Raw genomic sequence first — 26,900 nt, 5'->3', positions numbered from 1 at the left:
CTGGTGTCACATGTCTGTCTATGTCGGGACCAAAACACAGGATCCTTTTCCTTTTTGGCTTAGCTAAGCAGAGTGCTCTGCTGCAGTCAGAATCTGGCAGCCGCTTGGCAGACAGACCCAAGCCCGGGCAGGTGAGCTGAGACGATCTCGAGCAGGACTGGCCACATCTACGGACAAGTGGACAGGCGGGCAGAGTGCACTTTCCTGCCTCTGCAGACTCCGCTTGCTCCGCGTTTCAATTCTCCCGGTGAACCTGCTGGCCACATGGTTCAGGCCCCCCCCCCCGCCCCCCCCCCCTCCCCCGTAGACGCTGCCACTGCGAAGTGCCCTAGTACCTCACAGACGGGCGAGGGTCGCAGCGCAGCGTCTTCTCCAGCCGGGACTGACCGGGAGGGAATGGGCCAGGTGCCATCTGCAGTGGGCAGGCCCATCTGCCAGAACATTCTGCGTCAGCCGTGTGTTTGGGCTTCCAGGGCAAGTGGAAAGTGGGGCACAAGAGTGTCTATAGCTAGTTTTCCTTCCAGCGCTGACAGCCCTTGGATTCTGGAAGAGCTGGGCTTTGGCAATGTCCCCATCTCCACCCCAGCCACCTTGGCCGTGAGCACTGGCACAGGGAGCGGGTCACAAAGCCACGAAAGGACCATGGGGGAACCTAACTGCATGTGACCAAGTGAGAGATGTGGTCTGAAGAGACTCTTGCCATAGGGGCTTCTGGAAGAGGCAGAACTATAGAGACAGGGAGAGGGCAGTGGTCACTGGAGGATGGGGCACGGGGCCTTTGGGAAGGTGAAGCCACTCTGCATGATCTACAGGGTGAATATATGTCATTTTGTCTAAACCCACGCACTGCAGCCACCAAGATGTGAGGCTCGTGCCCTGGGGATGCTGTGTCCTTGGGGTTCATCCAGGGTCACACATAGCTTTGGGAGGGGAGGCTGGCGGTGAGGGTGGTGGTACATGGGGGTATGGGCACATGGGAAATCTCTGCAGTGGCCCCACAATTTTGGTGGGAACCTAAGACTGCTCTAAATAAAACCTGTTTTTTAAAAACGCTTTCCAAAACTGCTGCTTCCCAAAAACACCTACTTTTATTAGAAATAAGTCGTTAGGGACACCTGGGTGGCTCAGCGGTTGAGCATCTGACTTTGGCTTAGGAGTGTGATCCCAGGTCCTGCTGCTGGGATCTGCACTCTGCCTGCTGCTCGAGCTACACCTAGTGGGTTAGAGAATCAGAAAACCTGTGGTTGGGCATTGATGCAAGGAGGGTGACGGAGTGATGTGTGTCCCCTGTGCTGCTTGCGGGAAGCAGGAAGTGTGCAGTCAGGAACATGCATGCAGGGTGTCTGTGGTATTCTAGATTGATTATTAAGGCTGGGACACTCATACACAGATCTTTGTAAATTTTCTAATTCTGAGCATCATTATTACCAATAAAAATATTTTTTCGAAGATTTAATACATAACACAAGAGGTCACATAGGCTGCCCCGCTTAGTGTTTTCAGAGATATTTTGTGCAGATTTCGTCTTCCAATTTCTTACTTTATTTGGTATCCGGGTGCTTCAGTGAGCAGCATTAGAATCCAGGATTGGGTCTCCTCATGGTCGGTGACACTGTGGGGGCTGCAGATGCACTGGTGTGACATACATGCTAACTACAAACGTGGGAACTTACTGGGATTGAGAAAATGTCCCAAATTTGTCAATTCTCCACCGCAGTGCCTCTCTGTGGGCACTCGGACTCCCGTTCCCAGCCTCGACTCAGCGCACAACCCCGCCCACTCGGGCTCCTCCCATGTGGCTGTCGCCTGCAACGCTGGGTGGGTGCCGCACGCGGAAAAAAGGCACCAGGACGGCTTCGACATCATGGGCACATTTTATTCCTCAGGACATTACAGGCTAACTCTCCTGGCGGAGCAGGTCAGTTCTGTTTCTGTGGAAAGTGTGCACCTTCGAAATCGTGGGGCAGTTTCTCCCTTGGACACGGTCACCGCGGGTTGTCCGCGGCGCAGGCACAAGAAGCAAATTCCTCCAGCACAAAGCTGGCCGCGCGGGCCCAGACGCAAGACTGTTCCGCTATGAGAAGCGCCCGCTTGGCGCCCCCGTCCACGGGGTCGGCGGCAAGTATCCCTCCCTGGCCGCACTTGGAGCCTTGCGCCCAGCCTGGCATGCATGCGCTGTAGTTAAGGATAGAGTGAAGGGGTCATTCACAGACGTGTCCATGACAGAGAAGACGGCCTCACACGGACTCCTCGGTGGACAGCAGTAACGGGTTGATGTACTCAAAACCTTCAAACTCGGACTGGTCGATCCTTTTTATGACGTCCCTGTGCACAGGCAGAGCATGGGGAGTGGGGTCAGACCCTGGATAGGGCAAACGGCAGACGGGGTGTCCCAACCCCCGGCCCGCCCCCGGCAGGCCTTACTCGTCATCTGGGGTCAGCTGCACGGGCTCGCTGGTGAACTGGGTGTCGAAGTTGTCCAGACCGTACTCGTCGGTTATTTGGGGCTGGAATGGCGGGAGGGCCTGCTTCTTCTCCAACTGGGAAGAAAAGGCAAGAAGTCAGGTGGTGCTGGCTGTCCTCTCCACGGGATCTGGGTTTTTGCAGGAACTTAAGTCACAGAATGGAATAAGAACACACTCGGTGTATTTGGAGACAGTTTTCTTTTCCCTTAAACACAAAGTTTAGGAAAATGTATCTGAAGCCAGTAAAACCCTGAGTTTAGGGGATCCCTGGTTGGCTCAGCGGTTTAGCGCCTGCCTTTGGCTCAGGGTGTGATCCCGGACTTCCAGGATGGAGTCCTGAGTCAGGCTCCCTGCATGGAGCCTGTTTCTCCCTCTGCCTGTGTGTTTCTGCCTCTCTCTCTCTCTGTGTCTCTCATGAACAAATACATAAATCTTAAAAAAAAAAAAAAAAAACAACCCTGAGTTTATAAATGTTGGCAGCACTGGCTGCATAGGCCCATACCTGGGACAGAGCTGTACTGGGGTTCGCACCCTGCACCCCGCAACCATGCCCCAACACCCAACGAGGCTGGTCTCATGGTCTCAAGAGATTTTCTTTCTTAGAATTTGGAGCCTGGTCATAACGGAGCTTGGACTCGGCAGGGGCGCCGTTGCCCATGCCAGTGCTGGCTGAGATTCCATCCCACCAAGACCTTCCTCCCTGAAAACGCTAACTGAGCCTGTTTCTAATCACAAGGGGATGCTTATCAGGCAGGAAACGGGCTTCTCGGGATCCAGACTGCGATCTCCACCTCACCGCATAGGGGACAGAGATCCCCTGGCGGCATGTCACCCAGGTGAGGATGGTGAGGGCTTGCTAGTTCCATTCCTGTGACACTCAAGCCTCCCCCCTATCCTTCCCCAGCTCTATGCCCTGCACTGTTGGCCCAGGCACGTTCCCAGGAACTAACCCTGAGCTGTAAGTGAGGGACACGGGTCCCCCACCTCCGCCTGCCATGCAGCCACACCTGAGGCCAGGGAGTGTGAGGAGGGGTGTGAGGCCAGCAGTCCAGCCCCCCCTCGGGGTACCCCTTTGCTTGCAGGGCCGGAAATGCCTGCCCACATGGGGCTTCTGCACATCTCTGTACAAGCCATGGAACTATCCAGGGCCAACGTGATGACTTCAGTTACAACAATAGGAGGAGAGTGGGAGTGGAATGTGATACGTATGGACCCCACTTGGACATGCAGAGGACACGGGGTCCTTCTTGCCAGCCACCCGATGTGCACAGGGACATGGGCCGCCTGGTAGCTGGTCACTGGGCAGAGACCATCCCTGAGGGGAGTCAGAAGGGGAATGTGGTGGTGAGGACGGGCTGTTCCTGCAGACAGAGCTGGGTCACCCGTGTGCATGGGGACTGAGGATCCGTCTCTGTTGCTTCTCACCTTTTATACTCAATTACCCGTTTCTTTTGCATAAAATGTTTTCTGATAAAAAGGGGGAAGGGAGGGCATCTCTTAAACTATTTCCCTATCTTGATTTAAATATCAAGTCCCAGCAGACCAAGTGGCAAGCAGAGCTGGTGCTCCCTGGGTTCCTCCAGGCCCACCCCTCATCCCTCGGCCTGTCCTCTGGCCTAAGGGCGAGAGGCTGCTCAGCCTCCGTTGAGCACATCTCATGTCTCACGAGTCCTCTCCTTTCCTCAGTCAAAACAGTGAATGAGAACAGTGTCACCTGGAGCACCGCTGGGGGGACATGCCACCGCTTGGCCATGCCAGTGTGCGTGGAAAGAGGATACTGGGAGGGCCTCAGCATGGCAGCCAGGGTGGGCCTGAAGGGGGCGGGAGGGCAGCCCTGCAGTGTGTTGGGGGCACTGGGGGCTCAGTGAAGCCTGAGAGGAGGCAGGAGGTCCCTGGACAGAGGAGGCCACCACTGGCAAGGCAGAAGCAGGTCCTGTCCTGGGAGCGGGAGAGGCCAGGCCCTGGAGGCCGAGTCCCTGAGGACTGGGTGGGGGACACAGAGCAGGGTCCAGGATGACCCCAGGGCCTGAGCCCCAGCCTGGTGGTAACAAGTGGCTGCAGTGTCTCTGAGCAGGGCTTCTCATACTCACTAGTCCCTGTTTCCCCAGCTCTGGGTGATGAAGCCCGACAGGACGTGTGCAAAGCAGAGTGTCTGGACTCAGCTTTCCTGGCTGTGGCGGTGGGGAAGGAATCCCAGAAGCCACCCTGTGGGGCCCTGTGAGGGCAGAGGGCCCCCAGCACCTGTTTTATCAAAGCGCTTCTTCCCCTCCACTATCTGCACATCCCTCTCACTGAAGACAGCCACCCCTCAAGCAGTGTTGGGCACTGGGCTCTGGACCCCACATGCCTCCACATGGCACACATGCTTCTGCTCAGGCACATCTTCCCATGGCCAACGGCAGCTGCTGAGCAGGATGTCACTTGGCGGAGCCAAGGGTGGACTCACACACCCCCAGGCCCCTGGAGACTACCTGCACCTCCCTTGGCCCAATAGGGTCTAGATATGGCTCATCAATGTGGACACTGCCCGTAAAAGAGTAACGTTATCATTTCATACCCATGCCATCATCCTTCCTCTTCTGATCAGAGGAAACAGGCCTCACTTGAGAACAAGGTTTTTGGCAGGGATGCATGGAGACTGGAAGTGACCAGATGCTGCCCACGGGACATGGCACCCCAGGCCACTGAGGGCTCCCTGAGAACTGACATCAGGTTGTAGCCCCAGGGTGGTGGGCACAGCATCTACAAAGGCCTTGTCCAGCTCAACACCTGCCTAGCTGGTGCCAGGGCTGCAACGTGCAGAGCCCTAAATCTGCAGGGGTGGGGAGGAAGAGGACACTATGCATTGCCACGGGCTCAGTCAGTCAATGTGTGAACCACTGAGGCTCAGTATGGGCCTCCTGGGGTTCCTCCAGGGCAGGTGTCCCAAACTGTACAGGTAACAGAAGCCAGCCAAGATCTAGATTTCGTCTCTCTTAGGCGAGTGGACCAAGATCAGTTTCTCTTCTCTTTTTTTTTTTTTTTTTGAAGTAAGCTCTAAACACAACATAGGGCTTGAACTCAGGTCACGGAGACCAAGAGCCAACGCTCCATGGATGGAGACAACCAGGTGACCAGGAGCCACTCAAAATCTTTTTCTTAATTAAAAAGTACCTGTGGTCTGAATGTTATTCTAATAACTCCAAGGGACAGGATGCTGGACTGTTTTGAAATAACCCAGCAGGAGCCTGGATGGGGTTGAGTGTAGGTGGGGTGGGCGCATGGTCTGAGGACCCTCCTGGCCCTGACCAGGGCCCTGGGTCCCCACAGATGCACAGGTGACAGTCCTGTGGTGGGAAGTGACAGTGGCCAGGGGGAATGGATGAGAGCTGCTCTGCCCACGGGGCCGGGGAGGGAGACGCAACACTGCCCGAGTGGGGCTTTGTCTTGATCTCCTTTGAGCTAAAGTCCAACATTTACTTAATTAGCTAGCTAATCTCCTTTTTCCCAGGGGAGCACATTTTAAAGGTTATATTTCAGGAACTCTGCAACCATTTACATATTTTGAAACCAATTCAGTTCAATCTTGTTTTAGTACCAGGAAGCAGGTGCTGCAGCAGGAAGGGTTGGTATACCTCACGCTTAGCCACGTCCCCAGACAGGCCCAAGGAGGGCAGGTTTGGAAAACCAACCATGACACCTAAGGCTAGCTCCCACCAGTGGATTTTGCACAGAATCAACCAGGCGATGTGGTCACAGATCAAGGATGTCCCCACCGGACCATATGGTCAGGGACACCCAGGCAGGGCTTCTCGCAGGATCACCTTCCCCAGGGCCTCCTCACAGCCCCTCACGCTCCCATCAATCACAGGGGAGTCTCCCGGTCACCCCCAGGGGCAGAGGGCAGTACCCACCATACCTTCACTCCCAGCCCTCCCTCGGGGTCTCCCGTGCTTTACCAGGTCCCAGTCTATGCTGCGGAAGAATGCGTGAGACTTGATATCAGAAAATCCTGTCTGTGGCCGGCAGCCAAGCCTCTCTTTGGGGTCCTAGGGATCAAAGTTCAAACAGGGACCAGTCAGTATGCAACAAAGAAGCCCCAATTCACAGCAAGAGGATACCCAGCTTTCCTTCCCTCCATGAGCCAAATTTATTAAATTTCTCTTTAATTTCTCACATTTTAGCAAATATGATTAAAGACTGACGATTCACAGGACAGACATCAAATAGGAAGGCAGAGTGACCCCCATTCCCAGGTGTCCCCTAGGGGACCTTGGAAACACCCACCCTGGTCAGCCCAGGTAGTCACACGCGGGACGGCCCTCACGGCGGCTACAGGTGTACCTTGTTTAAAAATCCTTTCAAGACGTGGGAGGCTTTCACGGAGAGGAATCGGGGGATCCGGATGGGTTTCTCTAGGATTACTGCAAGGATTGGGGCCCTGGTGAGAAGTCTCGTCGCTTCTGGACGCTTCCCGCTGCATTTGCTCTGCCCAGCCGCTGAAGGAGCTGGGCGGTCTGCAGGGTTCTCGAGACCCTTTCTGAGCAGGAGCGGCCAGGGCGCTTTTAGTGCCCTGGCCTCTCTTCTCTCCATCCAGCAGGGTCTCCCCCACAGAGGGTCCCCCACCCACCGATGGGCACGTGCTCACACGTGCTCAGAATCACAGGTGAGCCAGCAGCATCCTCACGTACGAGGGCGCTTCCGCACATGACCACCAGAGGGCGCCGAGGGGACCACCGTGTCCTGGGCACCAGTGTCCCAGAGGCGGTGAATTCTGGCCCCGGAGCAGGGGTTTCGTGCTGGCAGGTGGCCCCCGCCCACCCGGCCTCCAGGGCATATAGCTGGCAGGGGCAGGAAGGAGTCTGGGTGAATCAGACAGGCTGGATTTCCTGGTGACTCCTGGTGACCCAGAGGAATCCGCTCCCATGTCGCGGCAGCTCCCATTGTCCTAGCCCAGACTTTGCCTCCCTGAGAGCTGGCTGACCTTGCCCCGGGGGATAGGCGGTTGCAGCAATGCAGGGACCAGCCTAGGTTCCTTCCATCCACAACCCTGCCCAGCGGTGGGGTGGGGGTGGTGGTGGCACCTGAGCCTGGGGGAGATGCCTAGTGGCCCACGCACCTTGGAAAAGGTAGTCCTCTGTGTTCATGTCGGGGTTGTCAGTGATGATGTCAAACGGGGAGCGCCCAGCCATCATCTCAAACATCAGAACGCCCAGTGCCCACCAGTCCACGCTGAATCCTGGAGGGATGGCACAGGCCCGGCCCGCGGGCAGTCGGCAAGGGCTCGGCCATAGGGCAAGCCCGCTTTGGCCTCAGTGGGGAGGCAGGGGGATGCAGCCACCGGCACAGCTCTGGCCAGTGCTGGGCTAGGCACCCTGACATCCCCCCACAGCCTGGCCTCCCCTCTGCCCACCGTCGCAGGGCCCTTGTCTTTTTTATCTTGACTGCTTGCACAGCTGTTTTCACATCAGGGCCTTTAACCCTCTTGCTGGCACTTTGCTGGTTTTCCAGATTGTCATTTGGCCTCTTAATCCTGCTTGTGGTACCTCTGACGGCGCAGAACCGCGAAGCTGAGTGAGCTTGTTGGGCAACCATTCTTTTCATTCTCCTTTGGCTAAGCTTGAAAATCCCTTTCTCCAAGGCTGTAAACATTCCTTCCCAGATTTTCCTGCCTTCACAGTTTTGGGGTGTATTTTATTGCACACAGGGGTGGGAGGTCCTGGCTGCAGTCGTATCTGCAGCCCCTCAGGCCTTCTGGAACAGTCACCCCCATCCTGCATGGGAAATCTCATCCCAAGCAAGCTACTAGACGCTTGAGCCTGGTCTGCCATCTGCCACCTGTCTTTCCTCATCTGGCTCCTCAGTGACTTTGGGATAGCAGCTTCACGGGCACCTCTGACCCGAGAGGGCAAGTGACCTACCTGCCTAACCAGTCTCCACTTTAATGGCAAAGAAAATGTTTAAAAATATTTGGTGGTGTGTTTGTGACATGCTTCACTGAAATCACTAGGACACAAGAGTATGTGGGGTGTGCACACATGTACAAATATGCATCACACGCCTGCAGACATGCACACCACCCAGTGCACACATGTACAAACACATATCACACACACCCCACACCACATGCCTGCACACATGCACATCACCCAGTGGACACATGTACAAACATGCATCATACATGCATTACATATATTACATGTGCAAACACATGCACAGGCATGCATCACACATCGCACTTCACACTCATGCAATGGACCACACACACTACAGCACACATGCACAAGCACATACAAATATGCACCCCCCACACACGTGTCAAATGCACACCACATACACGTGCACACACAGTAATCTCATTTTCGTTTCAGACCCAAAGAAAGCAAAGAACTAGAAGCACTGTCCACTGTCTGCAGGGGCTGCAGATGGGTTAACCTACGCCTGCCTGCTTATTTTACTGCCTGGTCTCTCCCGGCAGCACATCAAATGGGCACACCCAGACTCAGGGGCCTCGCATGCCTCTCCCTCCTTATCAACCCCTTAGGGCTCCTTGATCAAAGGAATCCTACCCTGCGTCCTCCACCAGGCGATGCCTGAGCAGACACCCAGGAGGACAGATGGGGGCTGAGGCAGATGGTGATGGGCTGGGAACAAAGTCAGGGGTGTGAGGTGTAATTCGGTGTATTTGAGGTGTAATTCGGTCAATAAAACCACTCTGATGACTGGGCCAGGACCCCAGGCAGGGTCAGCCCCAGGCAGGTCCACCTGGCCCCCTGTGCTCTGGGGCAACCGCATTCCTGAGAAGACAATGCCTCCAGGGGTCATGGTCGTCCTCAAGCCCATCCAACTGCTCTGCCAGCAAGTAGCCCCCACCTGCCGGATAGCCCCGCTCACCCCACTCACCGTACTCCTCCCCCCGCAGGATTTCAGGGGCGATATAATTTGGGGTTCCGCAGAAAGTGCTGGTCGTGTCACCAGGGCCCAGGCCTTCCTGTGGGGATAAAGTTCGTTACCAGGAGGGAAGATAATCTCTGGTTACCTGCCCCCACCCCGCGAGCCATGGCGCCACCGGGTGGCAGCACCTCTGACCACTCGGGCCCCTGCTCAGGGCCAGGGCGCTCGCCTTGCACATGCCGTAGTCCGTTAACTTGATGTGGCCGTCGGCGTCAAGGAGAACATTGTCCAGCTTCAGATCCCGGTAGATGATCCCTCTCTCATGTAAGAAGTTGAGAGCGATACAGATCTCAGCAGCATAGAATCTGGGGGCAGCAGAAAGAACCCAGGAGGAGCATGGATGGGAGGCCCGTGTGGGCAGAACTGGGGGGACACCACCAGCCCAGGCCCTCCCAGAAGACGCCCCGCTGTCCTCTGCTGCCAAGCATGTGGGACCAACAAGCATGGGAGACGCTCAGCATCCTCATCGCCAGGGAGATGGAAATCAAGACTGCCTCACACCTACTAGGGTGGCCACTCACAGACAGATGGACCATGGGACGTGCTGGTGAGGACATGGGGAAGCTGGTGCAAGTGTGCCCCGCTGGGAGTGCAAAGGGATGCAGCCACTATGGGGACAGTGTGGAGGTGCCTCAGAAAGTTAAACACAGAAATAACATGTGATCTAGGGTCGTGAGGATATGTCTGCACCATTCACTGTAGCCAAAGGTGGAGACCGCCCCAGTGCCCATCAGTAGATTGGACGGAAAAGCAAAGCACGGTCCCTACACATGATGGGGTATTACTGAGCCCTGCTGTGACATGGGTGGACCATGAGGATGTTCCACTCGATGACATGACCCAGTCCCAGAAGGACAGATGCTGTAGGATTCCACTCAGGAGGTCCCCAGAGGGGCTGGGAGGTGGGGGAGGTGTTTCATGGGCAGAGCATCAGTCTGGGGAGATGGAAAGTTCTGGAAACAGACGGTGGGGATGGCTGCACAATGGTGTGAATGTGCTTTGTGCCGCTGAGCTGTGCACTCGTCGATGGCTAGCATGGAGAATTTTGTATTCTGTCCATTTTGCCACAATAAAAAAGAAAGCGCTAGCATGTGGGGAGTGAGCTCTGCCTTCCCCTGAGACGATCTAGGGTGACTCAAAAAACTGCATGAACTTGTTTTAAGTGAGGAGGGGAGGAGCAGGGAAAAGCATGGGGAGCAGGAAGGAGCAGAGTGGTAGTCACCACTTGGGGCCTTGGAGGCGGTGGCGCTTAAACACAAACAGGCCATTCCTCTCAGAGAGCCTGTGTCTTGCTCTGCCTGTGTGACCAGAACCAGAAATGGCAGCCCCAATGCTCCGCAGGGGAATCCGAATGGGTGCCCCCCTCTGCCACCGCTGCTCTCATTTGGAAACAGGGAAAAGGCAGAACCATGTGCAGTGCCGCTGTGCACACCCTCCCAGGAAGCACCCACTTCTCTGGGCAACACGTCATCCTGCTCTGGGGGCCGAGGAAGGCCGTTTCTGAGACCCCGTAACTCAGGGGACCCGCAAATCGTAGGACCCTGAGCTGCTCTGGAGTTGGCCACGCTGCAGGGGTCAGAGGCATCCTTGCCATGGCCCCCAGACTCCATCTCTCTTCCAGCTCACTGCCAGCCTCCCAGGAGGGGACCTGCCAACCCAGCCTGCACTGCCCGCCTAGCAGCCCAGCACCCACCTGGCATGCTCCTCCGGAAGCTTCCTCTGTCTCTGCATGTGGAACATGAGGTCCCCGCCATTGACGTACTCTATGACCAGGAACAGCCTGAAGGGAGAGAGGGCAGTGGGGGCTGAGACTCTGTGCAGCCCCACAACCAGGAACCACCGTGCTCGGCTGCTGGCAGGTCAGCTCTCCTCCTATGAGGCCAAACTGGGGTCACCTGATCCGTCCCAGGCCGGCGAGGAAAACAGCCCTGACTGAAAAGTCAGGCTCCACAACCCAGGTTGCTGGGGATGTCAAGAGACCCTGCCCATGGCCGGGTGTGCTCACTTCTGATCCCCATGTGGGGAAACTGACAGAACGCAGGACAACTCCCATTGGGCCACTCATGTCATCCAGCACAGGAGCAAGTGCTGTCCCCATGGAGGCAGAGGTGGGGGCAGGACACAGAGCTGTGGGGACCACCCTGGAGTCCAAGGGCCCTGGGGGGGGGGGGCAGGTGCACGGGTGCACAGGCCAGGTGAGGGGGTGGCCATGTCTAACGAGTGACTGCTCCAGATGCTGAGTCTGGATGGACCCCAGGGGACCTGGAGGGGGCTGTGGCGCTGAGGACTGCCTTAAGCTTACAGAGGTCCGGACATCGGGGGCCGAAAGAAGGTGGGGGGCTAGAGCCTGGACTGATGGTCCCGGTGCAGGGGTGACTTGGAGGCAAGGGGAAGGCGGGGCGGCTGGGCCCAGAGCAGGCCAGCGTGACCCTGCATGACCCCTGTGCCTAAGGAACTGGGACCACACGCGAGCCCAGTCTCCAAACACTCTACCACGTGGATCCTTCTGCATGACATCTTTCTCGTGTTCATTAAGATGCCATTTTCAACTAAATTCACACATGATCTTCTAGAAATACGCTGTTGGAGGCAGCTCATGGGGATGGCTTGTGGGTCACAGGTGCCGTGCTCACTCACGGAGGTTCACATACATGTTTACACAGGCAACAACCTGTAATCTGTCGACACACAGAACTGGACCCCAGGCGACCAGCTGCGACCCCCTGGCCCTGCCTCTGCTCCTGTCTCTAGAAGGTATGTGCGGAAGGGTGCAGAAAACTCGACCTCCCCTCAGATTCACCTGCATCTGTAGCTTCAGAGCACAGAGCCATGCCCATTCACATGCTTGCTGTGCGTGGCGGCGTTCCTGCCATAGCAGACGTGAGATAGAAAACATTTATCATCTGCCCTCGACAGCACATCCAATTCTGTTGGTGGGAGGTATGGGGTCACCCCAGCCCTGTGAAGGGACCTTGGTTAACTCTTTAACCAAGAGTTAAAGTGTTTTTTAAAAAAAAGGCAATTACTTATAACCCTTAGGGTGACCTCAAAGTACAAGACAAAGGTTTTCCACGATGACCAGGAATCAGGCCCCCAGTCAGCACAGCTACCAGAACCTGCTCCCCCAGGGGAGAACTGTGCACCCTGACGCCACACTCCTGGGGAATCACCTACGGGGTGCTGGCCCAGCTGTGGTGACATCAGGGGACAGGGCCTTTCCATATCAGGGACAAATCCGACGCCAGTTCCAGAGAAAATAACAAAACACACTGATTTTGGGGGGAAATATCCATAGCATTAGGGAGCTAAGACATTAAGGGAACATTGAAAAAGCAAAGCTAGTGTCATCTTCTACCCAGGGGAAGAACCCATGGTGGGAATGCAGGTGGAGGCATAGCCAGACCAGTTCTCAGTCCCAGGGAATTCACTCATCAAAGGACTTGCTCACTTTGAGAAGGTGATCAAGCCCCAGTCACAGTGGACGAGTTCAGTTTTCTTTCCATGGCAGCTACAGATGTATGGCTTTTGGGGGTTTTTCTTTCTTTCCTTTTTTTTTTGGTCTACAGATAAACCTTAAGACTACTTTTGACATTTCTTCAGAGCAAAACTGCACCAGAGCCACGTGATGCCGCTGCTTTGTGACTCAGCACTGGCTGCCATGTGCGCGGCGACCACCCCCTGCTCATGGGTGCCTGGCACGTGAGCAGCTCATGGCATGGTGTGGGCGTGGGCGTGTCCTTTCACCCACAGATCCCCGGCTCATATGGCCACGCCCAATACAGATGGAGGCAGTGGCGGGTCCAGCAGAGGCCCGGGGCTGCCCCTAACACTCAGATGGCCAGACTTGGCCAGATTCTCCCATAGTCGCTTGTACGTCACACCAGGAAGTGAGGAACCCCAGCTGTGGAGCAGGTCACTTCTGACCCTGCCCTGACCCTGGTCACCCAGACGGGAGAAGTAATCGCAAGCAGAGGAGGGCACCCACAGAACCGCAGCCTGAGACCCGTGTGTGGACTTGCTTCCCAGCACCAAGGACCTACAACACCCTCCTCCACACGTTGGCTCAGAGGGAAAAACTGATGCTGTAGACAGAGCATGCTCAGATCGAGAGGTGATACTATAAACTCAGAGCTGGCCATGTCCAGCCTGTTACCTGTGTTTGTAAATAAAGTTTTATTGGAACACTGCACATGTCCATCTTTATATAACTGTGTACAGCTGCCTGTGCACCACAGTAAACACTTCTGACACAAGCTGTGTGGTCTTCAAAGGTGAAAATATTTATTCTCTGGTCCTTTGAGGAAAAGTGCTGACCACAATACACAAAATGAAAACAGCAGCCTCTGCAGCCCTCACTACACCTCAGGCCATATACTCAGCACTTCTGTTCATTAATGTTTAACCTTGTAATCGTAAGAGAAGGTCTAGTGTTTCCCTGTCTTACAGATTGGAAAATGGATGCACCGTGTATATAAATGACTTTGTCAGGATCACAGTCACTGTCAGATCTGGTACCTGATGAGGAAGGTGAATCCAGAACCTAGAGCGATGGCTACAGGACCATCGTTGGGGACCCTGGTCTCTGCTGTCCCCAGCCTCCCACAACCTCTTGCACATGGCAAATGCCAGTGCTGCCTAAAACTCAGAGGGCCATGTGGTTCTGCTTTGCCCACAGCAGCCGGTGGTGCATTCACAGTGCAAACACCAGAATGTTCCCACGAGGTCAGGGAGAGGCCAGGCTTACCCACTACCACCCACTATCCACACAAGGTAGGCACGGGCCATGTCATCAGAGAGACAAGTGAGCAGGAAGGGAGGGGTAACCTCCTGCCTATAGACATTCTAACTGCACGTCCAAAAACCCAGGAGAACTGCCTCCCAGTTCACGAGGCACCAAGGCACCAGGCTGATGTAGGAGCCACATGTGTGCTGCTGGTCACCCTGCTGGGAGGAAGGACCGCACATGGAAATGAGACAGACATTACGGTAGGAAGTAAAGACCCTGCATGATGAAAACTTTACCCACGTCAAAAAGTAAAGAGCAAAAAGAAACAAGAAGCAAAATGGTGACAGTAATAACCCGGGGCATTGGGTGTCCACAGAGGTACCTCTTCCTTGGCATTTCCCTGATTTGAAAATTGAGCAGGAACACTTGGCCAGCTTGGTCAGAGGAATGTGAGATACTTGATCTTGGGGTCATGTGAGCCCCACATTGGGCATAGAAATTGCTTAAAATAAATAAGAATAGAAATAAAATTGCCTAAAGGTTTTTTTATTTTTAATTTTTATTTGTTTTTTTAAGATTTTATTTATTCATGAGAGACAGAGAGAGGCAGAGACACAGGAAGAGGGAGAAGCAGGCTCCCTGCGAGGAACTTGATGTGGGACTCGATCCTGGGACCCCGGGATCACGCCCTGAGCTGAAGGCAGATGCTCAACGGCTGAGCCACCCAGGCATCCCTGGCCTAAAGTTCTTTAAAAAAGCTATTCTTTTATGTGTTTTCTGAGGTCCCATAATAGTCAGCAAAAGCACAATTTCAGTTCTGCCCTGACAGTTTCCTCGAAAAAAGGAGCTGCAGGATTCATTGGGGTGTGACCCCGGCCAGAGGCCTGTCCTGGGTGAGGAAGAGGGGGCACCATGTGCTATAGGGACAGCCCCAGGACACTGTGCAGCATGGCCGCACCTATGCTCTTCCATTCCAAGCACACGGCAGTAACGTGCCTGCCCCCACTTGTCCTGACTCCATGGCAGTCAGTCACCTCTGGATGAGGATGACACAACCTCCTGCTTGCACTCAGGAGTGGTGTATGGTCCCCAGCAACAGGAGGCCAGTCCTCGGGCGTTCGCCACTACTCAGGGCCACCCATAGCATTTCTAAGTGCAGCGTGGTCGACCAGTACTTGCGAAAGTAAAGTGAACCCCCTGAAATCTCCTAATTGCCTCAGGAGTCACAGGCCCCTCGGGACAGAGAATCTTACAGCCCCACAATGCCCCCCACGCTGAGCTGTCTGATGGAGCCTGAGGGCTGGGACTGAATCTTAGCCCTCTAGGCGATCCTGATGAAACGTGGGCAAGTTGGGGGCTCTGGAGCGGCCACCACTCCCCTGTTGGGAGAATGAAGCCTGCAGGTGACTCCCCCTGCCCTCCCCTTCACTCTGCTGCCTGTCACTCAATGTCTGCTCCTTCTATTCTGGGCTTCAATTAAATTATGACTAACAAATTTACTGTGTTGTGAAAGTGCAGTGACTCATGTGCTCAAAGGGGCGGGCACTGGTCCTCCCAAGGTCTCCAATGGTTCTAGCGCATGCGTGCCCTCCCACTGAGCCCCCCAGGGCGCAGCTTGCTGGGGGATCAACCTGGCTGTGGCTCTGCTCACCTGCCTCTCAGCACGTTAACCATCACTCCACTTGAGGCCTGACCTCCTCCGGTGGCCACCATATCCATAACCCCCCACCGGACACGTGCTGACCGCTGACCCCAGCATCCCCTGGATCTTGTGCACAGACCCCCACCTCCGCCCCCAGCACCCCCACCTCGATGTTGCTTGGTGAGTCCTGCCACCCGGCAACACACACCATCTTCAGCTTTGCTCTGAGGCTTCCTTCCAGGCTTGATGGCGGGGGTGGGGGGTGGGGGGGTGCCCATGCTCTGACCCTACCCTGCCAACCCTCCTAGGGGCTGGGCAGTAGGCGTCCCCAGCAGAATACCACTGTGGCCTCAGCTCCCCTGCTTCCTGAACGGTCATGGGTAGCTTCAGGATGACCGCTTACCACTACTGGGTCCCGGTGAAGTCTCTACGGGGCTGCAGTCAAGTCTTCAGGTACAATTCATAAAGGAGAACACAGGATAGCACTGGCAAAGGGGCATTTAGTGTCTAGACACCACTTTGAACCGAGAACAAAGCACTTGTGTCCAAGTCACAGGCAGCCCGTGAAGCTCTCCCATAAACAAACAAGGGCGTAACAGGTTTGTTCTTTTTGAGAGAGTGAGTGCACATTCCACCCGAAATCACTGTAATACGATAAATCGAGGCACAGTTAAAAGGCTGTATTTCAGAGGAGTAAGCTAACCATTTTAACGGCAGCTTGCTCATCTGTGATCTGAGGTCACGCTAAGTGCAAAAAATGTCCCCAAACTACAATTTAGTGGGGGTGAGGGTGGGGGTGTGCATGCTAAAAATAGTCATTTCAGCTACAACCTGTAGCCCATTTTCCCCAGAATAGCTCAAACAGATGCAGTTTCCATTTTGGCAATTCTGTAGTTAATTTTAATTGCGGCCATTGTTTGGAACCATGGGCTGTGTAGCTGCGAAGGATGGTTCTTCCAGGGCACAGATGTGGATTCTGTGATAAAAACACCACTGCACTTGTTCTGTGCTGTTTGTGATGACATTAGTACTGAGCCATAAAACTTGGGGAGTCTATGTAGCCAAGAGCACAGAATGTGGCCAACCCCGGTGGGCCCTGGATTTGAAGCGGGGAGAAAAATCTTTCTTTCTCCTCACCCCAAGGCCCCTGCCAGTGACCGTGCTCACAGCAAGCTCTGCAGACATCTACCCAAAGCCACCCCTGTGCAACAGGCCCAGCTCCACAGTTGTTGGTCTCGTGGTGTCTGCAGGCTCTGCAGGATGGGCTCCCCGACCCTGGCATCAGGCCTGTGGTTAGCCCCTTGGGGTGATGCACTCCAGACAGAGTCTGCAGCGCCTCCCACAGCCCAGCAGCCTATGTAGTGGCCGCGTGCACCCCTGGCAGTCGGGGCTCCAGGTATCCTGTCCCAGCACCTGCTGCACCACCCCTGCTTGCCAAGGCCTCGTCATGTTTCAGGACTTGAATCCCTGTGGGTATCCTGCTGGCTGTGAGGGCTGGTGGGCGCAGTGCTAACTACCACCCGGCTGTGGTGGGGGATGTTCCTGGTCCCTGGGGCCCAGATACAGTGCCAGCGATTCACCTGTTCAAAGGCCTGGCACCAACACAGAGAGAGGCCCTCACATGTCTATCAACAGTTCGCCACGAGCTGGGCCTTGCTGTCAACATTTTAATGTCTTACTAATCCCTGCAGTGACCCTATGAGGTGGTGTCCCTGCTGCTCCCTGTTTCCAGGAGACTGGGGTGTGCACGGGTCACCCTGAGGTCGTGCAGCTGACAAGAGAAGGGCTGGGATCTGCACCCCAGAGGTGGCCCTGACCCTCTGCTGTGCTGCTGTCAGGAAGAACCAGGGGCTGCATGCACAAGCCCCTCCCTGCCATTTCCGTGGGCTGTTCAGACTTCCCGACTCTGTAAGTAGCCACGCCAAGGACACCTGTCCACAGACGAGCAGTAGAGCCCATCTGCCAAAGGACATCATGGCTCCCAGCCCCAGCCCTGCAGCCGGCTCTCCCCGCCATGCATGTGTGTCTGGGCTCCTGGGCTCCTCCCAGCTGCTTGTAACATCTGCAGCCCTCACTGATTAATGAGTCACATAAAATATGACATGAATTCCCTTTTACTTGTACCAAGGACAGACTTGTACCTTAAAAAAACATTCTTTAAACAGCGTGACTGCTTACAAGGTGTCAGGTATTAACCAAATGCTCATGGCACAAGACACCTGGAGCCCACACCAGGTTGGGGAGACAGACACACACATAGCTGGGGTCAAACAGGCCCAGGAGAGGTGCCCTATCTTGACTAACCAGGTGTTCGGTGCTTCTAGAAGACAGATCCTGTGAAAAGAGAAACTTGGTGTCTATGTTAGCTGTTTCTGGGACGTGGACTCTCCTCATGAGCATCGTAAACCAATCTTCTAAAACGATTGCTTGGAAAAGCAGAGTGGCCTGTGGTTGTGTCATAGGGATCACACAGAAACAACGGATAGACCCACTTTTTTTAGGTTCTATTTAACAAAGCTGGGAACATGATATGTAGTCCATCTCCGGGTGCAGAAAGTGTGCTCTAGACAAGGCAGATGGGAATGAGGCCGAAAGTCTGATGCCTCTCCATCCAGACCCCCATGAATTCATCCAGGAAAATCAAGTCTTTTGGAATCTCACCATTCAGGAAGTAGGGGCTGGGATGGGTTGTCTTCCCTTGGGTGTATTCATAATTCCCAGGGACAGTGGTCAGCACTAAACAGAGGCATGGAGAGAATGTGACTGCCAGACCTTTCCGGGATCTCTGAAGCAGGAGAGGAGGAAGGAGGAGCAGAGCCCACCTGATGGCATGACAAAGGTGGGCAGAGCAGAGGCACCAGGGTAGAGCCTGGTCACAGCAACCTCGTCCACATGCCTGGGAGCCCAGATCGTATCCCAGAAGCAATGGGGAAAGTAATCAGAGGAGCTTCGAAGCGAGAGAAAGATACTTTTGATCTGTGTTTTCAAAATGGCTTAACTGTAACACGGGGGATCTGGCAGCCTGGGGAGTCCCAGGGACTGGATGCCCCCCGAGAGGCTGTGGCCAGGGTTCTGACCAGAGAGGAGGGAGGAACCTGAAACACATCAGGGAGGTAGTATCAGTGAGCTCAGTGGAAGGAACATCTACAGGTTTGGGGGAAAGGCCATTTATCCCTTGGTGCTTGTGCCACACAGGTGGCAGCCAGTACGGGTGGGCGAGGGGATGAAGGTCAGGAGGGAGTTGAGGGTGGACGTGGGGATGATTTACAGCTGAGCTGAGCTACTCTTGGAAGCTCCCACCTTGTTTCTCCCCAGCTTCACCCCATGAGCCTCTTCCCGTTGCCAATTTTGCTTCATACCCTTTCACGGCAAGAAATCTTAACCTTGAGTTCTACTATGTGCTGGTCCTATGCGTTCTCCTGCTAAATCACTGAACCTGGGGGTGGTCTTGAGGACCTCAACACTGAATATAGTTGGTATTTTTTTTTTAAATAAGCAAACTGGGTGAGTTCAAGTCAACTGGGTGAAAAGAATTCTAAACAGAATATATATGGACTATCCTAAACCAGTAGTTTTCAAGCCTTTTAAAACAGTAGGATTCCAATATATATAAAGTTTTATTAAGTGAGGTTGTTGGTATTTTTTAATTTATTCTGCTTACTGGTTAAGATCCATGAACACAGAAATCCACCTCTTGCCCACCGTGGCATCCCAACACCTAACCCAAGGCTTCTATGCCTGTACTCAGTAGGATGTTTTCAATAAATATTTTATAAATGCAATGAAATAATTTAGGTTCAAATCCATAAAATTTTCTTGATGTAACATCAGCTGATGAGAACAACAAAGTTAGTTTGATGAGCCAAAAAAAAAACCCCATACTTGCAACTGAGAGAACCCTGCTATGATGGTGGAAACCTCATGCCTACTCAGCTTCCGTGCAGTTCAATTCAGAAACCAGCAGAATCTTAGACACATGCTCTTTTTCTTACCGACTTGTTGTCTGGAAGCAGGAGTGTAAGCCGACCAGGAAAGGGTTGCTAGATGCCTGCTCAAACACATGCTTCTCTGTCTGTACCCAGTCAATATCCTGAAATAGAAACCAGGGCGTGTTAATGAGGCTCCTGAATACTCTTCATCCTCGAGAAGGAGAGGCAAGAGAGAAATGTCTCTCACCTCTGCTTGTAAGCAGACAATGCAGACAGGAAAAGGAAAGTGCCCATTAAGAAATACATCATCACCACCATCCCCATCTCTATCACCATCCTCACTATCACGTTCATCACCATCACAATCATTGCCATCACCACCATCATCATCATTACCACCAACACCAATACCATCACCAACATCATTGTCATCGCCATCATCACCATTACCACCATTACCACCATCACCACCACCAACACCAACGCCATCTGTCACTGTCTCCATCACCATCACTAGCTGTGTGCTGGCCTCTGAGCTACAGGCTCTCCATGTACTGTCTCATGTGCTCCCTGTGGCAGCCTTGGGGCTGGTATCACCTCCACTTAAGACACAAGGAAACGGGACAGATGCTTAAGCAGATTTCTCCATGTCCCGTGCCCATCTCTAGAGCACCAGTCCTACCACAGGGCTGTCTCCCTCCCAATCGGTGCTGGAATTTGGGGAAAGCTGCAAATTCAAGTCACTTTAGAGTCATGATTCCACAGCTTTGATTCCATTCCAACCCAGAAAGCAGAGCTGAATGAGTTAAATGGCTCCTCCCAGGGGTGGAGAAGCAAGAGTGAAAGGGGTGTATCTGGAGAAGTGCTGCCTGCCTCTGAAGGTGTCCAGGAACAAATACACAGGTTTCAGTGGGGTTCGTCCTCTGTGGGCTCATTCAGGAGCCCCCTGTACCCCCCAAGACACCCCTTGGGTGGGCCAGCTTCAGAGCCATCCATCCATGCAGAGGACTCCCAGCCTTGCCTCTCCCTGATCTCTTGACTCCGAGCTCATGCAATGGCCGGTTGGTAGCCCCACGGGGCATCCTGCATGGCACAGACAGCCTTCAACAGGGCTTCCAGCCAGCCTCCGCCACCTGTGAACCCAGGCACTCAGGTGAAAACCCTGGTGGGTGGCTGAGACTTCCCTCCCCTCCCACACAGAGTCATGCCACCAGGGTCACCTGTTTGCACGTAGTTGTTCCTTCCTGCCAGCTAGGCTCCCAGGGCTGTTTTAACAAAGTACCATAGACTGGGGCCCGAGAACATCCAAACTTGTTCTCTCACTGTTCTGAGCCAGACGCCTGCAACTGGGGTGCCGGCAGGGCCACGCCCCCTCTGAAGCCCCAAGGGGGGACAATCTGCCTCTTCTGGGCCTCCATCAGCACGATGGTTTCCCTGTGCATCTGTCTCAACTCTCTGTCTTTCTCTCTTCCTGAGCCAAAGGCAGATACTTTACGGACTGAACCCAGGCACCCCCTCTGCCTTTCTCTAAAAGGATACCTCTCATTGGACTCAGAGCCCACACACATAATCCAAGATGATCTCCCCAAGATCCTCATTTATAATCTGCAAGGACCCCATTTCCAAATAAATTCAGATTCAAAGGTTCCTGGGGTTAGGATGTGGACATATATTTTTGCAGTGCCCCTACAGCCTGTCCATGGCCCAGACTTATGGCCACAGACACCGGGGTCTCACAGATACACACATGGACATGTACACAACACGATCAGACATGTGCATGCATGTGTGCACACACACACGCACACACACACATACAAACTCCCACTCACTGACTCCCAGAGTCACACTTTTCTTGAGAGATCACCTAAAAGTCCCACCTCCACATCTTGGCCCACAGGGGACAATCTGAAGATGCCAAGTATGAACCAAAGCAGTGTCTCCTGAACGCCTTTTCTTTCAGTTTTACAAACTTGACACTGTACTAATTTTCCAGCTGGCCAGGGTCCCAGTATGGGAGTCTGGAATCATCTTGAAGTACTGCTGACCCGCATTGAAGATGAGCAAGCCACTGCCTCTTGAGCTTCAGTCTCCTCAGCTATGAGGCATGGGTACCACCACTTACTTATGAGTTCAGCACTCAGGGGCCATTTGGGCAGTCTGTGCACTGCACAAATGCATCCTGCTGGTAGGGCAAGTAAAAGCTCTAGTTCAGCGCCAGCTCTTCCTTCCAAACCATAAACCTGGGCCAAGGCCAGAAACCCTCCTGTGGTCTGCTGGGCCCACGGACATCAAGTTGCCTCATGTGCTACAGGGGCCTGAATGTAAGAGCATTACTGCTATCTATGTGTCAGTCCTTCCTCTGCTTCTAAGAGAGAGAATCTGCATTCAACTGAGAAAGAAAAAGACCAAAAGTACACGAAGCCAAGGAGCCCAGGAAGAGCAGCTCAACAACCCTAGTCAGCACAGAAATGTGGATCAAACCACAATGAGGGCAGATCATACCCACCACAAGAGTGATAATCACAAGAAGAAAAAAGCCAGCCCTGCCTGGAAAGAAAGGGTGCACCGAACTGGGGCCCTTGCACTAATGGCAGGAATGTGAACAAGCAGCTGCTGTCCACTCAGTGGTTCCTCAAATAGTAAGCATAAATGACCCTGTGGCCCAGTAGTTCCACTCCTGGATAAATCCCCCAAGAACCGGAAACAGGGACTTGAACAAATATTCACACGTGAACATTCATGGCGGCATGGCTCACAGGCACCAAGGGTGGGAGCAACTCAAATCTCTATTGACAGATGAACAGAGAAGCCAAATGTGGGCTGTTCATCAAATGGGATATTATTCAGGCATAAAAAGCAATGAAGTTCTGATTCAAGTCACGATGGGGCTGAACCTCAGAAACACGATGCTCAGTGAGAAGCTGGAAACAAAAGGCCACCTGGCATGTGATTCTGTCTACACAAAATGTCGAGAAAAGCCAAGTCCAGGGACAGAGGGCAGATGAGCAGTGCCAGGGGCTGAGTGCTCATGGACATGGTGTTTCCCTCTCGGGGGATGAAGGTATCTGGAATGAGATACCAAAGGCCACATGGACGTGAAGTTTAATATGGTTAAAATGATGAGTTTTGTTACGTGCATTTTACTTCTATTGGAAGAAAGAAGCACTGGAAGCCAGGATGAAGACCCCAGAGAGGAAGCTCGAGCCGGCGCCTGCACTCACCTCATCATCGTGCACCAGCTCCTTCTTTACCACCTTCATGGCATACATCTGGTCGTTCTTCTTCAGTCGGACCAGGAGGACTTTGGCGTAGCTCCCACGCCCAATGACCCTGATCAGGTCAAAATCCTGCAGCCCGAGCCCCTGAGATATTTTGATTCCATCCATCCCATCGATAACTGGCTTGAGGTCCTGAGGACAGGAGAGAAAGTGCAAAATAACAAGACTCCTCCCAGGCGAGGCTGATGTCCCCGAGTGGGCCCTGGAGCTCAGAGTGCAGTTCTGCTCACGGCCCTGACCCCACAGCCACCCCACACCCACCATTCTCAGACCCTGGCCACTCCATGAGCAGGTGGGTGCCCAGGGCCAACCTCCCATCCACCCAGGGCTCTCCTGGGGGCTATGGAGTTTAGATAGCTGATGTCTGCAAAGCCTGGCCATGCCCTGAGCAAGGGCTACTGGAAACACAAAATGAAAGAGAAAGATGATCCAATTAGGAAAAGGAGCTTCCCTCCTATGGATTATTTCCAGTAAGGCTATTTCTCGTGTGGGCAGGAGGTAACTAAGTGCTGACATGTCCCAGACACAGAATGGCCAGGTAGAAAAGCCAGGGGACATTTGTCAGTTACTCTGGGAAAGCTTTGGCCCTTGCAAGGTAGGGCTGTTCTGAAGTTCTGGACAGAGGCTGCAAACTCCAGCTGGTGGGACTTCCTCACTCAAGAGAACAATCTCATATGCCTCACTTGTCACCCAGAGCTGGCCACACATTCAAGGCCAAACTGAACCTCTTGGTCCAAATCTGGGGAAGAAGACAAACAGGCAGCAGAGGGCTTTCCCAGAACAGAAGGAGCAAATCACGATCCCAGGGTTTATGCTTAACGAGACAACTTTGGAGAAGCTCCAGGCCACCTAAAGACGGGGATAGGTTCTCAGGGGTTGCCAGGGGGACCAACTGCAGGGTGAGAAGCTTGGAACTCAGTCTCACCCGCTGACCTCCAGGGATGCGAGAGGGGCTGGGGATTGAGCCCATTCTCTACCATCCAATGACTAAACCAATCATGCTCCTATTATGAAGTCTCCTAACAAATCCCCAAGGACAGTATCTGGAGAGCTTCAGGTGGGTGAACGTGTGGAGGTAAGCCTGGACAGGGTACAGCAGCTCTGTCCCCTTTCCCATCCCTGGCCCTGTGCAGCTCTTCCTTTGGGTTCTTTCTGAGCTACATCCTTTTATCATAAACCAGAAATCTATTAAGCAAGATGTTTCTCTGAGTTCTGTGAGTTGCTCAAGCAAACTAAAAGAACCCACTGAAAGGGTCATGTGAACCTGATTTACAGCTGGTTGGTCAGAAGCACAGGTGACCACTTGGCCTGCAAGTGGCACCTGAAGGGGGGCAGTCTCATGGGCCTGAGCCCTTGAGAGGCTCCTGTGGGAGCAATGCCAGCTCCAGGTAGTTGGCGTCAGGACTGACTGGAATTGCAGGGCACCTGACCAGTGTTCCCCAAGCACTGGAGAATTGCTTAGTGATGTGGAAAAAGCACAAAAGACAAATAAAGGAAGGGTTTTATGCAAATAAAATTTCACAAAAATTGCAGCTCAAGAGTCAGCTCTGGACCCACTCCACCATCTGGGCAGAGGGGGTGCTGGGGAAACCAAACCCACAGCAGATATGGTGCCACAGCCGGGCCCCAGAGAGCAGCCTCTGGAAGATTCATAGAGGATGTGCCCCAAGCAAGACTGAGCTACGACAAGGCAGCAGCCCATCCTTCTGCAGCCAGGTCCTGGGCTGCACATACCCCTCTCCTCTTTGCCCCCAACAGACCAAGCTCTCCATACTGCACACCCCATCCACCAAAGCTAGAGGGCCCTGTGGCCCGGGTGGGCAGTGACCGCGGGAGCAGCATCCTGTTGCTTCATGAGGTACCAACTTCCCAGGGATGGGACACTCCTCCTGTGACAGGATACAAAAAGTAGTTGGAGAAAATGGAGGCATTTGAGCCTTGGGAGTGAGTGGAGAATCAAGTTACTAGCAAATCTGGTGAGCATCCACCAATATACCTCTGACCCTGGCCCACCTGGCCATAAACCTGCCCGACTCAGGACAAAGGCCAGACTATGACAGGTGATCCCTCCACACGGAGCCCTGCAGACGCTTGCAGCCAAGCAAGAGATTAAGACAATAAAAAGCAAGTGACCCACTCCCCAGGGAGCAGCCTCATTACCTGTTCTCGAAGCACATAAGCGGGGCTCTCCTTGCAGCCCCCTGGGGAGCCCAGGCCACCCTGTGCTGATGTGGGAAGAGCCACACCGACCATGGGTGTTGCGGAGGGCTCCCTATGTGCCAGGTGTGGCTGGGCATGCACACAAACACTCTCTGTACACTCACAGAAAGGTGTGGTCATTATCCAACTTGACAAAAGCAGATTCTGAGGTCAGTGAGTCCCCTGCCCCAGGACACTGCATCTTCCAATTGTACAGAGCCAGGAACAGTACAACGGACATTGTGTCCTCACACCTAAGATGCAGCAACAGCTCAGGTCTGCCACACCTAATAGCTTGGAGAGTCCTTCTGCATTAAATATTGGAGACTCCGTGCCACTCGGCCCTGAAGTCTTGGCCGGTGCCACCTGAGGTCCACAGACCACACCCTCACCTGCAGTGAGTGACAACTCTCAAACCTGCCTTGTTTATACTGAAATTTCCATAATTTCCTCAAAAATGAGCTAACAAACTTCTAAAAAAAAATTGGAAACTAATGAGCCATTTCATAGACTCACCTCAGAATCATCTTTAATGTTGTCGTGTTTCCGGGTTGAAGAAATGTAAGCAACTAGTGAGGAGAGAAAGAAAGTGGACATTGCAGGCATTGTCAGGACTGCAGCCTGAGACACAGGGATCCTGAGGCCCCTCACTGGTCACAGACACCAGCAGCCCAGCTAGGCCAGCCGCGCTCAGGCTGGACCACGGGCAGCCACACCTCACCCAGAGGCCTCAGGAAACGTGCTTCTTGGTCCCACCCACATCTGACTGTACACCTCTGGGGCAGAGCTTGGGAACCTGTGATTGTGACGGGTTTTCCTCAGTGATTCACCTGGAAGTAATTATTCACCAGATTTCAGTGTCTAGCCTTCCAGATGTTGTTCTCAGTGTGTGCAGGTGGGTGGGAGAGGGGATGGATGGAAGGATGGATGCATGGGTGGATGGATGAGTGGATACGTGGGTGGCTTGTTGTTTCTTAGGAGCCTCCTTTGTGTGAGGTACTGTGCTAAGTGATTTATGTTCTGCGGTCTCATTTCATCCTTCAAGGGCTCTCAGGGCACACAGGTCACACTGACCATGTGAGGGCTCAGGCTCTGAATAGTGCACACGCTTTGGGAGCTCAGAGTGGGGCTATTGGTCCAACTAGTATTCAGAATCTTTCTCCAAATGCTTCTGAGCGTTAAAAAAAAAAGTCTCTTCCTCACCAAAAAAATCTCACAGAAACTGAAGAAACAATTTGACAGCATGCCTTTCCATGGAGACCAGCCTAGGCAGCAGCCCACCCATGGGAGGGCCTGGCCGTGCTGGCCACCCCAGGCAGGGCCTTCCAGAACTCCCAAAGTTGGTGTGAGGGAGAATGCCCGTCCTGGACTCCTGCGGCAGCCACGCTGTGAGATGTGAGCGCCTAGGGAAGGCTGCCCCGCCCTGCCGGCTCTGCCTGGGGGGTGATGGGAGGCCCGAGACGTCCCTGACCCCACAGGGAGGTGCGCGCTGGCTGATATTGACCCTCGGAGAGCGATGGGGGCTAGAAGGGGTTGGTGGTCAGAGAGAGGGGGCAAGCAGCAGGCAGAAAGCCCGGGTGCCACCGGCAGGAAGAAAGCAGCCCCTACTTCCATGGGTGTCCTCAGAAGGAAGATCCACATCGTCCTTGTCATCTACTGCAGGTTCTTGGGAAGGCATGACAGTATCCTGCAGAGACACGGGTGACAAAGGGACCAGCAGGTATT

The 26,900-nt window shown here is 53.9% G+C and overlaps 1 protein-coding gene and 1 long non-coding RNA gene across 9 annotated transcripts in view; one reads left to right on the top strand and one right to left on the bottom strand.

The window, feature by feature from the left end:
* Positions 1–1,437: 1,437 nt before the first annotated feature.
* Positions 1,438–26,900, bottom strand: part of PRKCZ (protein kinase C zeta) — a 101,379-nt gene continuing 75,916 nt past the window's right edge. For 7 of the 8 annotated variants that reach the window (XM_038537676.1, XM_038537678.1, XM_038537677.1 and 4 more), the window contains 12 exons: positions 26,784–26,862; positions 25,692–25,744; positions 22,920–23,108; positions 19,759–19,856; positions 11,092–11,178; positions 9,568–9,703; positions 9,348–9,435; positions 7,564–7,683; positions 6,789–6,868; positions 6,404–6,493; positions 2,425–2,540; positions 1,438–2,325 (listed from right to left, as the gene is read on the bottom strand). In XM_038537676.1, the coding sequence (XP_038393604.1) occupies positions 2,238–2,325; positions 2,425–2,540; positions 6,404–6,493; positions 6,789–6,868; positions 7,564–7,683; positions 9,348–9,435; positions 9,568–9,703; positions 11,092–11,178; positions 19,759–19,856; positions 22,920–23,108; positions 25,692–25,744; positions 26,784–26,862 (1,224 nt within the window). In that variant the 3' untranslated portion in view covers positions 1,438–2,237. Of the gene's footprint in view, positions 2,326–2,424; positions 2,541–6,403; positions 6,494–6,788; positions 6,869–7,563; positions 7,684–9,347; positions 9,436–9,567; positions 9,704–11,091; positions 11,179–19,758; positions 19,857–22,919; positions 23,109–25,136; positions 25,282–25,691; positions 25,745–26,783; positions 26,863–26,900 lie in introns of those variants that run through there. The other variant, XM_038537682.1, reaches the window with a different exon arrangement.
* LOC119871893 lies at positions 11,202–13,585 on the top strand. Its single transcript, XR_005359796.1, has 3 exons — positions 11,202–11,257; positions 12,062–12,152; positions 12,965–13,585. It is a non-coding gene; the product is annotated as an uncharacterized LOC119871893 (long non-coding RNA).

This window comes from Canis lupus, chromosome 5, assembly GCF_011100685.1.
Source record: "Canis lupus familiaris isolate Mischka breed German Shepherd chromosome 5, alternate assembly UU_Cfam_GSD_1.0, whole genome shotgun sequence".
In the NCBI taxonomy this organism is placed as follows: domain Eukaryota; kingdom Metazoa; phylum Chordata; class Mammalia; order Carnivora; family Canidae; genus Canis; species Canis lupus.
This window is presented reverse-complemented; position numbering and strand designations above follow the sequence as displayed.